Below are 16,423 nucleotides of genomic sequence, written 5' to 3' on the forward strand. Positions count from 1 at the left end.
ATAGCAGCAATACCCAAGTCCACCTCCACCGTTTGGGCCTGCAGATCTGGAACTTTACAGCTGAGGCTACAAGCGTTTGTGCCCTTTGCTTTCCAGTGTTTCTCCATTGCCTTCATGGTATTCCTGGGCGCCTTTTCGTCTATTATACTTAAGAGTGGACTAATCTTGTTCTTTTTTCCACTCACCTTCTGTATTTGTATGTGTTGGGGCGACATTACAATCCCATTGGCCTCCTTTTACCATTCCCAACCTCTGCTTTAAACGCCTGGTGACCTGTGTCCTGAGTTTCTCACTTAAAGGCGAATTTTAAAAGCCCGACACGCACATCAATTAGGGGATGCGCGAAGAAGTCGGCCTTGTGCCCACCGAGCGGATTTTGAAAGCCGTTGAGATATGCGTTTTGGGGTAATGAACAGAGATGTGCGTGCAAATACTTACGAGATACGGCTCGTGCCAAGACCCCCTCGGGCACGTACCTTTAATTCTGCTATGGATGACATGTAAGTTAAAGAATAAAGAAAAATGGGGAGATCTGCAGGACTTTAAGGGTCAGGGTTAAGTGGGGGAGTGAAGCTATCAAACTGGGGGGGAGGGGGTTTGGAGGACCTGCCTCTTAACTGGGTGAACTGGAGACGAACTGGTAAAACTGGGAACGGCGTTGTCCCGCACCTGTTTTAAAATTCCCCTATTTACGGGGTAGAAGCTGCATTCGCACAGATATGCATGCACCCGCTTAACGTTTGACGCACATGCGCGCGGCTAGGCTGTTTTATAACATGCGTGCAAGTTATAAAATACCTACATCCCTAGGCAGGGGCCGATGCACGCACATGTGCGCCCGCGCGCCAGTTTGAAACTTTTCATCCTCGGATCCTTTTCCCTAAATGAACAATGCGTTAAGCTTTCTGCAGTAACAGGTCCAGGGTCTCTGTTACTACAGGAAATCTCCCAAGCCTCTGCTATCCCCTGCGCTAACAAACCCGAAATTAAACAGCTGCTGAGCCCAGGAGAAACATCCCCAGCCCCCTGCATCCCTGATGGTATGCAAGGCGTCAGGAGAAACCACATTGTTATTAAAATGTATTTAAACTTCCCTCTCATGAATGTGAGCCATAACAATGGAAGGGGATATTCTTTTCTGTTCATCTGTTTTATATTGTAAAGTCAACATTTAAATAAAAAAGGAAGGGAAAGGTTTATCACCAATGCTGAAAACGTATTTACCTATTTTCTTCTTTTTTTTTTTGCTCATGGACTGTGCTTAAATGCAACCAAAATAAACTTTGTGTTCATTCCATGCGGCGTGATTGACTAGTGTTTAAACCCAAGGGTAATTTTTAGTTTTAAAAAATTATAAATGAGCATGAAAACAGAAAAAGTAGACACTGACAGATTTTGGCTAGGAAGCACATTAAAAGCCTGTAATGTTGATCATGGCAGGGGTAAATAATCAGGTAATTGAAAGCCTCTTCGGATTTGTTTTTTTTAAAGTTACATTTTTTTAAAACCTGCCTATTGAGTGTTTTGGCTGATTTAGCTGAGCAAAAGCTAGACTGCATTAGACCTGAATCTCATAGGTTTGGGGTGGGAGGGGGTGACTCTCGTATCGATAGTGTTCCAGAAACCCCTTGATAGATCAGGCCCATGTGATGTGTCGCTGAATATTAAATAAGACCGCCTGGCCTTTGGTTAATGCCTCATGCTAGCCAGGAATCAAGAGATTCGGTACCGTGACTTGATGTTGCCTGCTATATTTTGTTATCCATTTCATAACTTCAAATTATTTGGGGGAAATATTTAGCTGCTGAGCATATCCGGCTAACTAGCATGGTATTTTTAGCAGCACGTATAAACTAGGCTATCTTAAAGTTAGCCAGATATGTTTATCCGGCTAACTTTAGGATCTGTCAGAGGCACAACCAGAGTTAGCCGTATACATTAACCGGCTAACTCCAAATATCAGAGTTAGCCAATTAACATATGCTGCTAATTCTGCTCTGCTCCAAAATGCCTCCACCCACCCCTAGAATGCCCCCAACTTATGCAGCTAAATTCTAGCTGGATAAGCGTTTAGGCCATTTAGTCAGGTAACATTTCAGTTATCCGTCTGCATGCCTTTTGACTATCGACCTCTTTCGATTCATTTTCCCTTTTTCTTGTAAATCTGTAGAAAAAAAAATCTGGTTACGCTATAAAATGCAGTTAACATTTATGTCGGTGGGCTACTGGGGGCAGGGAGCTGGCTTTCTCCCAGATCTAGAATGCAGTTCAGGGGCAGGCGGTACTGCTTTCCGTGAAGATCCTTTTGAAACAAAATATGGGGAATCCTTGTTCTCCTGCATCATATTTTAGTCTTCTGGACAACTGCCAGTCAATCTTTTCAGGCGAGCAATATCTCAAGAGACGCTGTCTGGCCCTTAGGAAAGCTGTCAAAGAGCAGCTGGAAGGGATGGGGAGTGATAGATAGAGTTCCTGTCCACATGTAACAAACTTGATCGAATGTAAAGCAAATGCTACTTTATTATTAAGGGAGTAGGTTATCATCTTCTGGGTTGACACACGATGGTTTACACGGGAACAAAATAAATTCCTGGGCATTATTTTAAAAGAATGCTGGTTTACAGGCATCTTGTATTGTGGAGTAAATGTTCAAATGCAGAGCTGGGACTTAAACACACAGCAGGCCGATACAGTACAGCGCGCTCCGACGTTGCTCCCTTTTCTGATGTCCCTCGCCCTTCTCTTGCAGTTGTCAGGCGGCTGTGAACTGACGGTGGTGCTGCAGGACTTCACGGCCAGCCTCAGCGGGGAGCTCAGCATCCAGGTGGGGCAGACGGTGGAACTGCTGGAGAGGCCCAGCGACAGACCCAGCTGGTGCCTGGTGCGAACGACCGACCGCAGCCCCCCCCAGGAAGGCCTGGTCCCCAGCAGCGCGCTCTGCATCTCCCACTCCCGCAGCAGCGTGGAGATGGAGTGCTTCTTCCCCTCGGGAAAAGGTAGGCCTGGCGATGGCAGTTCCAACTGCAACCAGATGAGAGAAGAATGGAGAATTGTTTTTATGCATGCATACAACTATGATGAATGTTATAACATTGTCTTACGCCGTAAGATTCCATGTGTGTGCCTCCTGACCCCTAATTGGGTGCTTTTTGTTAACTGAGAGGTCAGTATTTAGACATAGCCAGCTCGTGTAATGGCCTTTTTTGCATGCATGTTACCCAGGTAGAGAGTCCATTAAGCTAGGTCGAGAGAACATTGTACAAATCTCATTGTTGTGTGAGTTTCCTCACTCCGAAGGACGTCAAATCTTCACAAGAGTGTACTGTTCTTTTCATACGTCTCACTCTGCGTGTCAATGTGGCCCCTAACCCCAACACTAATACCCAAACCTCACCTTGAGTTACTAGGTGGGCCTCCTATAGAGGTATAAATACCTATCTAGTTGAGGGCCTTATAGTTAGCCTCCCTCTCTCTCTCTCTCTCTCTCTCTCTCTCTCTCTCTCTCTCTCTCTCTTGCTCTCTCATATAACTTATGCTTTTATTTAATGATGATTGAGAGCTCTTTAGGGACTACTCAACCTTTTGAAGAGTTCCCCAGTGGGATAGCACTAATACATAGGGGTAGATGTTGCATTTTATTTCTTTTTATCTGATTTTCATTTTAATTGGGGAGAGGACAGAGGAGTGAGTACTAGGGGTAGTTTTCACTTGTATCAAACCTCTCCTTCTTTGCTTTTGCTTGCTTGCTTCCTTTTGCACATATAATAAGCTTCACAACAATGTTAAGGGATATTATTTTGTATTCTACCAACCTGGTATTTTATTTTATTGTTGTGATGGGTTTGTGTAATATAAAAAATGTGATATATGAAAAGGATAAAAAGCTAACATTACAGTAGATGTTCCTCCAGTAATGTGGCTTTGCTGCCTTATTGCGCCCCAAGGCACGCAACTCCTTTAATGCGATTGTGGCCATTTTGTGTTATGCAGAGCTCTTGGCCCTTGAAAGGGGATTCAGATTTCGGTTCCCATCTGTCAGTAAATCCTAAAAATGTGTGCAACCCTCCTTTACAAGGTGGCACACTTCAAAGACTGCAGAGCATTTCTCCACTCGGTGCAGCGTAATGGGGGACAGGCTGACCTGCAGGGCCCAGGGGATCACACTCAGTTGCTCCAAAAGGACAGTCCACGCACACACCATGAGATGTGTTCCAAAGCAAGGAACAAAGTTTACTGACTAGGTAAAGAAATCAGTTGGCAGTAAAATTAAGTGCACAAGAACATGTAGGCTCCCTGTTACAGACACCAAGATCCACACAAGATTTCTCTTCTCAACCCAACTGAGTAGGACTCTAGGATTCTCTCCCAGCTCTCCAGAAAAGGTTCTTTCTCCTTTGAAACCCCCCTGGATTCAGAAAAAAATTAAACCCACGTCTCCCACTCAAATTGCAGCACACACCAACTGATTGGTCACCCAGTCTCTTGGACCCAACACTTCAATCCCCCCCCCCCCCCCAATTCTGGATGCAACTGGCTCCCACTCCAACCTCCCAAATGGAAAAGAGAGGCAAGACACCCTCTTCCTTCCTGATGCCCGGAGAGCCCAGCCTCCTGCTGTCTCTCCTCAGCTCCTTCACCTATCTCTGACTCAAGGGGATGAATCCTTTAAACATCGCTCAAAATGATCCCTTGAAGCTCCCATTACTGGAAGGTTCCTCTTGTTTTTCTGGGTAAGGCCCAGTTAGCCCTTGTGTGCGATTAGGTCCATCTTAGTGCGAGTGGCACTTACCACCATGGTGTAGATGGTACGCCCATCTCTGTGCAGCCTATAGTTGTATGTTTTATGCAGGGTCTGCTTCAGTTGATGCCTCCCATAAGGCCTCCCATTGTGTCTTGGGACCTCAACGTGATTTTAGCTCAGCTAATGAAAGCTCCTTTTGAGCCTCTGCATACCTATGACCTGAAGTACCTGACCTGGAAGGTCATAGTTTTGGTAGCAGTCACTTCAGCGTGCAGGGTCAGCGAGCTCCAGGCCTTAGTGACTTATTCACCTTACACAAACTTCTATCATGACAGGGTGGTCTTGCATACACACCTTCCATTGTGTCTAAGGTGGTGATGGATTTCCATCTTAACCAGTCAGTCATCCTGCCAATATTCTTTCCCAGGCCCCATTCGCACCAAGGCGAATGAGCACTGCATAGTTTTGACTGTAAGCCTTAGCCTTCTATCTGGAGTGGACAGAAGCCCAGAGACAGTCCACCCAACTTTTTTGTTTCTTTTGATAAGAATAGGTTGGGTGTTGCTGTTGCCAAACAGACACTATCCAGTTGGCTAGCAGACTGCATCTCCTCCTGATATGCCCAGGCAGGACTGCATCTTGAGGGTCTTGTCAAGGCTCATTCTGTCAGAGCAATGGCAGTGTCGGTGACCCACTTGTGAGCAGTTCCAATGGAGGAGATCTGCAAGGCTGCAATGTGGAGTTCTCTCCACACATTCACATCCTATTACTGTCTAGATAAGAATGGCTGACACGACAGTAGGTTCGGCCAGTCTGTTCTTTGGAAAGTGTTCGAGGTATAGAACCCAACTCTTCCAACTAGGGCCCTTTGTTTGGGTTCAGGCTATCTCCCCCTCTGTTTTCAACAGCACCGGTATTGTGCCCACTGGCACCTGGTTAGGTGTCTGTTGGTCCCCTTTTGTTGGGGAGCAGCCTGTAGCTAGGGAATCAGTCTTGTGTGAGGACTACCATCCTGCTTGTCCTTGGAGAAAGCAGAGTTGCTTACCTATAACAGGTGTTCTCCAAGGACAGCAGGATGTTTGTCCTCACGAAACCCGCCTGCCTCCCCTCGGAGTTGGGTTTCTCATATTTTTATTGTATCGTATTTCTATGTTACAAGACTGAAGATGGACCCCCACGTGAACGCGTGTTATAGGGCATGCTGGGCATAGGTTTTCTGCATTGGGCTCCATCTGATGATGTCAACCATGTGTGAAGACTAACTTCCTGCTGTCCTTGGATAACACCTGGTAAGCAACTCTGCTAACCATCAGTTTCTCCAATTTGCCATCCCGAATTTTCCCGCATTGAAGCCATGGAAGTGTAATTCTGATTTTCCGTAAGACTAGTGCAGTCTGTCTTGCAGAAACTAAGCTATCTACTCAGCTGAGTAGTAAAACCACTCCTGCCCTCATGCTCTGTCAGGCTGTGCATTCGAAAATCTCTTGTATGTTCTCCAAATCCCAGTACTAGAGCAGTTCAAGGCGAAACTGAGCCCTGAGGAAAACCCACCTGAAAGTGGATGAAGATGTTGATGACCTCGCCTAAATAAATTTCCCTGGCTCTAATTGTGAAACATCAATAAATACAAGGTCTGTTGACGGTTTTCAGCATGTTGCGCATATGCGGCTCAATTAAAGATGACTAGTGAATGGATCCATTCACTCAGAGGCGGGTTTTTCATTAGGGCAATAGTCACGGTGTGTTAGATCACAAAATATATTCTAACTTTTTTTTTTTTAGAGAAAGTGTTTACACAGAGTACAAACGCACTGTTTGTGGTGGAGTAGCCAAAGACATTTCAGATAACCTGTAATTGCTTTTGCTTAGTTTTTGTTATGATACTCCTCTGCCACTGTTCTCATGGAGGGGTCACCTTGTCAAGACGATGGTGGTCTTGACAAGGTGTTACATATAGATACAGATAAATCGATAGATATACTAGTGAAAAGTGCTTGGCGTGGCTCGGGTTGCCTTGACTATAACAAATATACATTTTAAGGCTGAAGAAAAGTAAAAACAAAATATATTTTTATTTTATTAAGTAGTTAACAGAAAGCTTTGAGAACCTCTGCATAAACTACATCTCACGTTGCCAGCCACTGCGGGAGCCCATCCTACAGCGGGCAAAGGCTGCATCAGACCCCCACATTTATTTATTATTTATTATTTGAGTTTTTTTCTATACCGGCATTCACGGAGTTCGTATCATGTCGGTTTACATAAAACAAGGGGTGATCAATAAATTATAAACGTACATAACTATAACATGAGAGTATACATTTGCAAAATATAACAAATTATAACAAGTGCGCAGAAAGAAGCAGTTACAATAAAACAAGGATGGTTCTAACTGGGAGTTGAAGAGGATGATAGAAGTTTAACAAGAAGTTTAACAAGAAGTAGAACGTGCAGTGGTTGGTAAGTCTGTATCAGTTTAGTGGGTGATAATCAGTCTTGCTGTGTTTGGTGGGAGAGCATCATATTTAAAACCTTTCCCGTGCCGCCTTCTGTCCCAGCGCCAATCAGAGCAGCTCACAATTCACAATAAAACAATTCAAAACCTACAAGTATATTCATAAATCATAAAATTAGATGCAATCCTTATTTAGCTGCCACTTATCAAAGTCACCCACAGCCCTTTCTAAAGAGATACATCAGCTCCTGGAAACAACCATGTTTTCAGATATTTTCTAAACTGGAAATAATCACCCTCTTGACACATAAAAAGATGGCAAACTGTTCCACAATCGAGGCGCCACTACTGAAAACGCCCTAGAGCTCAACCTTTGTTTACCCATCTTTTTGGCTGTAGAAACCACCAAATGCGTCCCATTCCCTGATCTTATCACCTTCTTTTCTTTCGGCGCCACCCCCTTCGATACCTTAAATGTTAGAGTCAAAATTTTAAACTGCGCTCGGGCAGTTACTGGTGGCCAGCGCAATCTTGCCAGCATATCGATCCCTGAAATACGCCTCGGGCAAGCTAACCACATTCTGGGCAATCTGAAGTTTTCGTATCAGTCTTAAAGGTAAACCCACCCAAAGGGGGGTGGTAAAATAGTCAAAATGTGCAAAAATCCCTTTGTGGAAAAGATGTCAGTTTATGACACGCAGAATTAATTCGAAAGGGGGAGGTGAAGCGTGCTAAGGTAGGCGAATGGCTATTTGATTCATTGCACTAGATGGCGCTACTGGATTATTGTTCTGTGGAAACATAACTCATTGTGCTGTCTGCAAATGATTTCAGTCTGCCAAATGTTGATTGGCACATCCTAGCTGTGGTGTTTTCTAGAAGCAAGGAGATCTTGGATTCTCTGAAGGCAGAACTGTTCTGTCAACTGGTAACGGAACCCACGCAGTAGGGGGGGGGCAATACAGAACCTGGCACTTCCCAACGGGGACTGTGCTTCTGACATTGTAGTGGATGATTACCCAGGATCTATTGATCACTGGGCGGCGTGGTCCTAGACTTCAGGAAAACTAACTTCTAAGATGGGGCACTTTAAGGGGTTGTTGGGAGGATGGGAAAATTTAGGGGAAGTAGAAGAGCAGTGGGCAAAATTAAAAGAAGATTTTGCAAAAGCAACTTAACCTCCGTGTTAGGAAAGTAAATAAAGCTAAGAGGAAAAGGAGGTCACGGGGACGGTAACTTTAAAGCAGGCGCGTGGTCGCACAGGTGCACATGTTCGTCGGCCCGCACCCAGGGACGCGGCCATTTCATAACATACGCGGGTATATGCACGCACGTTATAAAACGGCCTAACCGCGCGCATGCGAGCGCGTAATTTTAAGTGGACGCCCGCCTGTGCGCGCAAATGCCGCTTCTACCGCGTAAGTGGGGGGATTTTAATACAAACGCACGCCAAAGCCATTACCAGTTCTACCAGTTTGTTCCCAGTTGGCCCAGATGAGGAATAGGGACTTACAAAACCTCTCTTGATTAATAGCCTCCCTTCTCCCCTGTTAGTCCCAGCCCTTAAATCTCCGCCGATCTATTTTTCTTTATTTTATAGGGAGGGATCTAGTGAAGCTTGAGGAATGGGTTTGAGCAGGGGTAGGCAACTCCCAGTCCTGGAGTGCCACAAACAGGTCTGAGTTTTTTTGATTTCCACAGTGAATATGTGTGAAGTATGTTTGCATGCATTTTAGTGGTATATATCTTGGAAACCAGACCTCTTCATGGCACTTCGGGACCAGAGTTACCTATCCCTGGTCCAGAGTTTGGCAGTTAAGATTTAATGCTAAATATAGAGTCATGCATTTGGGAGGCAAAACCCCAAGGGAGCAGTACAGTATGAGGGATGAAAATGTATGCCCAAAACAAGTGTGGGGTCTGGAGAGTGATCATATCTAATGGTCATAAGGGGACAAGATAGATGGATAAGGTGACAGCAAGCACCAGAAAGATGGAATGATCAGCAGATAAAAAGGTGCTATTGCCCCAGTATAAGTGCCTGACTTAGAACAATTCTGGAGACTGCACCTTCAAAAGGATATAAACTGGATGGAGTCAGCCCAGGTGATGGCTATTAAAATGGTCGCTCTAAAGCATATGGTAACAGAATTAAAGATCTAAACATGTGTACCCTAGAGGAAAGGCAGAACAGGGAAGTTATGATAGAGATATTAAAATACCTCAGAAGTATCAGTGCACAGGAAGTGGGTCTCTCTCAATGGAAAGGAGATCCTGGAACGAGTATTGGGATAAGCGTGAAAGGAGGTAGACTCAGCAGTAATCTAAGAAAATATTTCTTCACCAAAAGGGTGGTGGATGCCTAGAACAGCCTCCCTGTGGAGGTGATGGAGACGAGGAGAGTGTCTGAATTCAGGAAAGCATGGGATAAGCCCAGGGGTTCTCTGAGGCAGTGGTAGGAATGGCAGAGCGGAGCGATTGGTGTGGGTGGGCAGTCTAGATATAGATTGTAAGCCATATGGTCGTTTTCTGTAGACCTGTGTTTGAAGATTGGGTGGCTGTACAGACACAAAGTACATGCCCACTTGTAAATAGTCTCCAATGAGAGCATAAAGTGCGTAGGCTGACCAAGCACTTAAACATTTTGAAACGTCACTTGGGCATGCAGTTTTCATCGCCCAACCAAGTTACAGGAGCACCTTTTTTTGTTGTTGTTGTTGTTGTTTTTGCTACAGCTAAAAGTATGAGCATCGTGCAAGTTAGCAAATACTTTTACCCTGCCTGGCGATCCATTCCAGCGGTTTTAACCATTGCACCACTTAACCCTCGATTTTTTGTGTGCAGGCTAAACCTTTGAAAATGTTCCCTGTTCAGCCTCAGGTTTGCCTTCTTTCTGCCTTTCTCCTTCCGTGCACAGCAGCCTATGCCGAGGGTTGCAGTCTGGGCATTCTTTTAGCGCACCCGTACGGTTAGAGGTTTCCCGGTCTCTGTGGAGTCCGTGCTCTGGACGGGACTGTGATGGATTTGAGAGCCAGCATGCCATCACATTAGCTTGGTTATCTGCTCAGAATTGGGACCGAACAGATTTAGTTTCTTGGTAGACTCTGGGTCCATGTTTTCGGCATCACATTTTTCACTTTTTTTTGGTCGTCGTCTTTTCGCAGTGCTGTTCTTTTGTAATCAAGCTATAGTAGGTGCTTCTGTGAGAAGACCATGTAATGGGTTTCAGATGATCTGGAATTCTAATATGTCAAGCAGAGTTTATGAACAACAAACAGGCTCAAGATTGTGCCCTGATGCTTGGCGGCAGAGGGGGTGGAGCTAGAACAGGACTGAGGGCTGGAAGAAACAGGGCGAGGTCAGTAGTGGCATGAACTCTTAACTTCAGGGCAAAGACCTTTCTCATGCACTCTTACAAGCAGATGTTTGGTGACCTATAGAGGTAGAAAAAGAAACTTCTCTTAATGCTTTTAGTTCTGTGGAACAGATGCTCAGCGTGCAATAGAAATGTCGGCACGCATGTATTTGTACCTGGAAGAGCTTTTTTGGGCTCTCACAAACAAGGGGGGAAAATATGACTGACAACCATTATTCTTTTGGTTCATCTGTTGTTTCATACTGGCATGTTTTCCCCCTCTTTAAATACATCCTCTCTCCAGACGACATGCCCGGGTGCCACCGGGAACCTTCTCTGGCCCGGAGGAACGTCTCCAATACTATTCCTCAGCGTCTCCTCAGCAACGGTCTCCTTTCTCTCCTCCCTCCTCGGCACGGAGGGCGCCACCTCTGCAGCGCTCCTGACTTTAGCCGGCCCTTTCTGACAGCAAACTTAACTCCACGTTCCTACTGCCTCACGGCACTGGGGGGGGGGGGGCCAGCCCTAGTGCCACAGTCGTGTGTGCTGTCCGTCAGCATAGCGCCACCGTCTCATACACTGGTGTAACACTCACGTGTGTCAGGTTCATAGAGCGTAGCGTGTGCGCGTGGCTGTACAGTCTGCACGCATGCCATGACGGTGCTTCCACCCAAAAATCCTATTTCACATCCTTTCCCGTGCCTACCATGTGTTCATTTCCAGCTTTCCTCAGGGCCGAGCAGAGGCATGAATTAGCATGATTAATAAGGGTCTGAGGGCTTTGAATTAGGCAGGTGCTAACAGATAATTATTCAGATATTGATTGTGCCAAATGAAGCTAAGGGGGGGGAGAGTTTGATAAACACTCAGTCCTAATAAATCTTTATTGTAAACGTCCCCTGAGCAGTGCAAGCAGTAAACGGAGGATAAATTGGCCATTTAATCTCTGGGATAATGATATTAAAAGCCAACTGGAAAACAAGTGTTGATATTTTCTTGCAACATATTGCTATTCTTTTTTTTTTTCTGGCCAGAGAAACCTATTGTAGTAATTGATACGGACTTTCTCGCATAAAAGTAAGCAGACAGAACTTCAGATTATGCATACAGAGAACAATTTTCTTCTTCAAGCTTAATTTGGTTTTGTTGTGAAGGCAAGCAACAGAATCCTAGGATTTCCTACCTAATCTAGCCAGGTGCCAACAAAGAACACAGCTCTCTAATTACAATAGTTAAGAAGCTGTGCATGCCTGTGACACAGCCAGGGGTTTACACATTGGACAGCAGCCGAAAGATACAAAGCAGGCAGCCTGCAAACAACCTAAGGAACATGATAAGGGCCTTATGGCTTTAAAATCGAAGCTTTAGGGAGTTGTAATCGATAATAGGATTCTACCCAGCTTGAAACAGAGAAAGCTCGAGGTGTAGTTGGCCTGCCAGGAATAGTACAGGGCACTACGGAGGAAAAGGAAAGGCAGAACGGAAGTGATGTTGTGGAGCTTGATGGGTAATGTAGTTCCAAGAGCACAAGGAGCCTCGCAGACAGATATGGCATCGGGTGCCCAGGAAACATGGCTTTGCGGGTTAGGAAAACAGACGCTCAATTTACAAACATCCGTTTTCCTAAGTGGCACACAGCCACGGCTTAGGAAACCAGACGCTGGTAAATTGTCCATTTTCCTAACCTGACCACTGTCAAGACTTTTTTTTTTTTCATGTTTATTTATTATTTATTTGGAGTTTTTATATACCGACATTCAAACGAATATCACATCGGTTTACATAAAAGAGGGGTAACAACTTTACAGTTGGAAAGGAAATTGATAGTTACATCTAACAGGGGATTCATAAGGAACGGGGTGGAGAGAAGAATGGTCAGAGGGACCTAGAGAGAGGAATTTTAGGAAAAGATTAACCAAAACTATATTACAATCCATTAACATTATAGTGCGATACAATAGCAGAGTATTGAATTATATTATCCATAGGTATATTACATTATATTACATTACAATCTTTATTACAAGGCTAAGAGGTCTGGGGTATGATAAGATTAAGTGAATGCCTGTTTGAACAGCCAGGTTTTCAACTTTTTTTTGAAGGTTGTTGTGCAATGCTCGAGGCGTAGGTCGGGTGGCATCGAGTTCCATAGAGATGGTCCTGCTATGGAAAAGGCTCTTTCTCCAGTGGAGGTGAGCTGAGTAAGTTTGTGCGAAGGGGTTGACATGGTTCCTAAGTAGGCGGATCTGGTTGGTCTGTTGGGGGAATGATATTGGAGTGCTCCATTGAGCCAATGCATCTCTTTGTTGTGTAGAGTTTTGTGGATAATTGTTAGGCATTTATGATGGATTCTGGCTGGGATTGGTAGCCAGTGAAGGTCTTTGAGAATTGGGGTTATGTTGCTGCTTTCTGTGGTTCCTCCTACTTAGTATCGAATCGATATTAAGTCTGAGGGGTACCACAGAAAAGCAGTATTTTTTTGCTATATTGTTGAGGCTTGGGGCGCCTCAAGACTTAACGCCAGTTCTGGGGCTGATGTTAATTTTTGCGGGTTAAAACATTCACGTTGGGCGCATGGTGATTTTTTGCATTGGGGTACTAGCTAATAGCCTCATCTACATGGCATTTACATGTGATGAGTGCTATTAGCTGCACACTGGTTAGGATGCGTGTTTTGGATGTGCTAATCCCATTATTGCACCGGGAGTTATTCTAGCATATTTAAAACGCGCGTCCAACCACATGTGAAGCTGTGCAGTAGACTGGGCACACTGTATTGCATCGGCCTCCAAGTGAGGCCTCACCAGGGACCTGTACAGGGACACTATCACCTCCCTTTTTGTGCTGACCATTCCTCTCCCTACGCAGCCAAGCATCTTTCTGGCTTCTACCATCGCTTTATCAATCTGTTTGGCCACCTTAAGATCATTAGATACAATTAACCCCAGATCCTGCTTTTCCTTTGCAGTTAAGAAAATGTTACCTCCAATACTGTACCTCTCCCATGGGTTTTTGCATACTAAAGGCCTTACTCTGCATTTTTTAGCATTAAGCCTTAGCTGCCAGACCTTACAACATTCCTCGAGTTTCGCTAGATCCCTCCTCATGTTTTCCACTCCTCCCTGGCTGTCCACCCTGTTATAGATTTTGCTATCATCGGCAAAAAGCCAAACCTTTCCCGACAACCCTTCCGTTATGTCGCTCACAAAAATGTTGAAAAGAACCGGTCCAAGGACCCATCCCCTGAGGCTCACCGCTAGTAACAGCCCCCTCCTCTGAGAAAACTCCATTTACAGGGTCCTTGGGGGAGGAATTTTGGGAGTTTTGGACTTTTACGTGGTGGGAGCCTTCCTGGACGCCTGGGTCTTTCCTAGATTCAGGGATAGGGAAGACCTGCCCTCTGGGGTGGTGACCCTTTGCAAGGGGCAACTCCGGTGTTGTTGTTTCTTTTTTGGGGACCGGAAGAAATCGTTTGTGAAGATCAGGGAGGAAGAGTTTTCTGCCCAGATCTTCCTATCTTTCTATCCTTCCTGCCCTGTAAAGATGCTGCTCCAGTCTGGATCCCTCCCAAAAGGGATCCCCTATTGTATTAAAAGGAAAAGATCTGTTAACTGGGAGTAAGAGACTTTTGGAAACCATTGAGAACACCCGTCAGGAGTCTTCACGCCCTGGGGAGAGAGAGGATTTACTCTCTGTGCATGGACAGGATTTTGGCCACCTTTGGAAGGGGTTTTCCCAGCCACAGGGCCCACCGCTTGACCTAATCCAGGAAGGTGGCTGGATCCCTTGCCAGTTTAACAAATTCCCACACAGACAGAGGATAAAGACTGTAATCAAGAGAAGAAAGGGCGTGATGCTGGAATTCGTTAAATTGTGCCATTCCATCTGACTGTTTGTTCAGTAAAGTTTTATTTTGGACACTAACCCCGTGCGTTCTGCATGATTTGTTGGCGCACCCACACTGAAGGGAGTTAGCACTCTCCCAGGGACACCACGCCTGCACTGGGCCCTGAAAGTAAACCTTTTCTCCCCCCCCCCCTCCACCCTTACCAAAAGAACTCACACCCTGGGGAAAGGGGCATAAAGAAGAGTTAACCAGGGTCCTTGTCCCAAAGAACTTACAAATTCTTTAATGGTCCCACCCGTGCAGGACAGGCTCACCGGGGCGGGGTTACATAATGAAATGAAAATAACAGCACAGTTCTTGTTTCCTCTCCCTTTTCTATTGTACCTGTCAATGTTATCAGAAGAGCTATCATGAATTTACATTAGTTATCAGGTACCTGTGTTTTCTCACAAGGTACTGTGGAGGCATGCATTAAGGAATTAATACATCAGGGTCTTTTATCTCCATCTCTGCTTTCCAATGCAAAATGTTAACCCTGACTGGTGCCAACAGGAGACTCCTTACAAAGAAAGGGAAGAGGAAATCTCCACCCAAGATTGGTTGGTTGATAACTGTAATTTCCATTTATCCTACTGTGAACAAGTTTGTTCTCATTGCCCAGACAAATGTGGGTAGATTCAAATTCAGTCTCCTTACAACAGTATGCGGAGACTCTATAAAAACGCCTACAGGAAAGAAGCTGTTTGTGGGATAGTGACCAATATCACACAATAAATGACATAGAAACATAGAAACGATGGCAGGGCTCAACCTGCAGGCTGATATAGGCAAAGCTCCAGGCTGTCCTGCTATAGGGCGCATCTCCAGCTGATAGGGTGGGCCTAACGGGCTCGGCTGCACCAATCACCCCTCAGCAGTAAGAGTTCACCAACATCTATTCCTGTGCCGGCGTTACAGTAGCGCCACTCAACGTATGCGGTGCTGTACTAAAACATAGAAGAGACAGTCTCTGTTCAGTCAAGCACATTCATGACTGGAGGAACCACACCATCGATGATTGGTAGGATGTCAAGTACCACAGCCTTAGCTTTCCTGCTGATCCAGAGGACCTCACATTTTTCCAGGTTGTTTTAGCATATTGTGGATTAACCACTCTGAAATTGCTTCCAGGTATTCATTTAGTCTGAATATAGTCTTGTCTCTGTGTTGATCTAAAGTAACGACCAATTGGATGTCTTCTGAATATAGAAACTAATAGATCCAAAAATACCTAATCAGAGATGATAGGGATTGTTCATATAAGCTGAATATTATAGGGAGGCTAGATCCTTGGGGGACTCCACAATTCAGTCTCCATGAGGAAGAAAATGTCTCCACCACTCGTTCTTTTTGTGATTGATCTGAGAAGAGCAAGTCAAACCACTAAAAAGCCACCCCCTCTACCCAGAAGTCAGCTAACATGCTAAGCCCATGACATTGTGTCTAGTGCAGCTGGTGGATCAAGAAGAACCAGCAAGGAGGTAAAGCCCCAGTCCAGATCTCTTCTCATCCTGTCCTATCAACATGACCCTGGCAGTTTCTGTACTGTATTTAGGCCTGAAACCAGTCCAGCTCCTCAGCACTGTCAAGAAGTATCTGGAGTTGTAAAACTTCAGCTCTTTTAATCACTTCCCCAAATAGGGTATGTTGACCACTGGGCAAGATATCCAGCTTTGTGGGGTCTGAGGTTAGTCTCCTCAGGAAGGGTGTGATAGCTCAAGCGGTCAGTGACTTGGGTACAGCCAGAGGAAAGGGTATTTAAACAAACAAAATGGCCACCAGCCTTCACTTCGGATACTTCAGGACAAGAAATGCAAACAAAAGCAAACAGTGCAGCAGTTCACTTTAATCGCAGTAGAGTGCTGGCAATACATAGTCTTTTTATAATAGCAGCAACAAGGTGCAGCCCAGCTTAACTGCAGGTCTCAAAACAGTAGTACAGCTCATCTTAATTTCAGAGAACAGTTAGTCTTCAGACGTAGCAAG

At 45.1% G+C, this 16,423-nt stretch overlaps 1 protein-coding gene across 5 annotated transcripts in view; it reads left to right on the forward strand.

Moving 5' to 3' along the window:
- The window catches only part of KALRN (kalirin RhoGEF kinase), a 1,195,491-nt gene that overhangs the window by 883,743 nt on the left and 295,325 nt on the right, over positions 1–16,423 (forward strand). For all 5 annotated transcript variants that reach the window (XM_029605245.1, XM_029605240.1, XM_029605241.1 and 2 more), the window contains one exon: positions 2,750–2,996. In XM_029605245.1, coding sequence (XP_029461105.1) covers positions 2,750–2,996 — 247 coding nt within the window. The remainder of the gene's footprint in view (positions 1–2,749; positions 2,997–16,423) is intronic.

Source organism: Rhinatrema bivittatum, chromosome 6 (assembly GCF_901001135.1).
Source record: "Rhinatrema bivittatum chromosome 6, aRhiBiv1.1, whole genome shotgun sequence".
NCBI classification, from domain to species: domain Eukaryota; kingdom Metazoa; phylum Chordata; class Amphibia; order Gymnophiona; family Rhinatrematidae; genus Rhinatrema; species Rhinatrema bivittatum.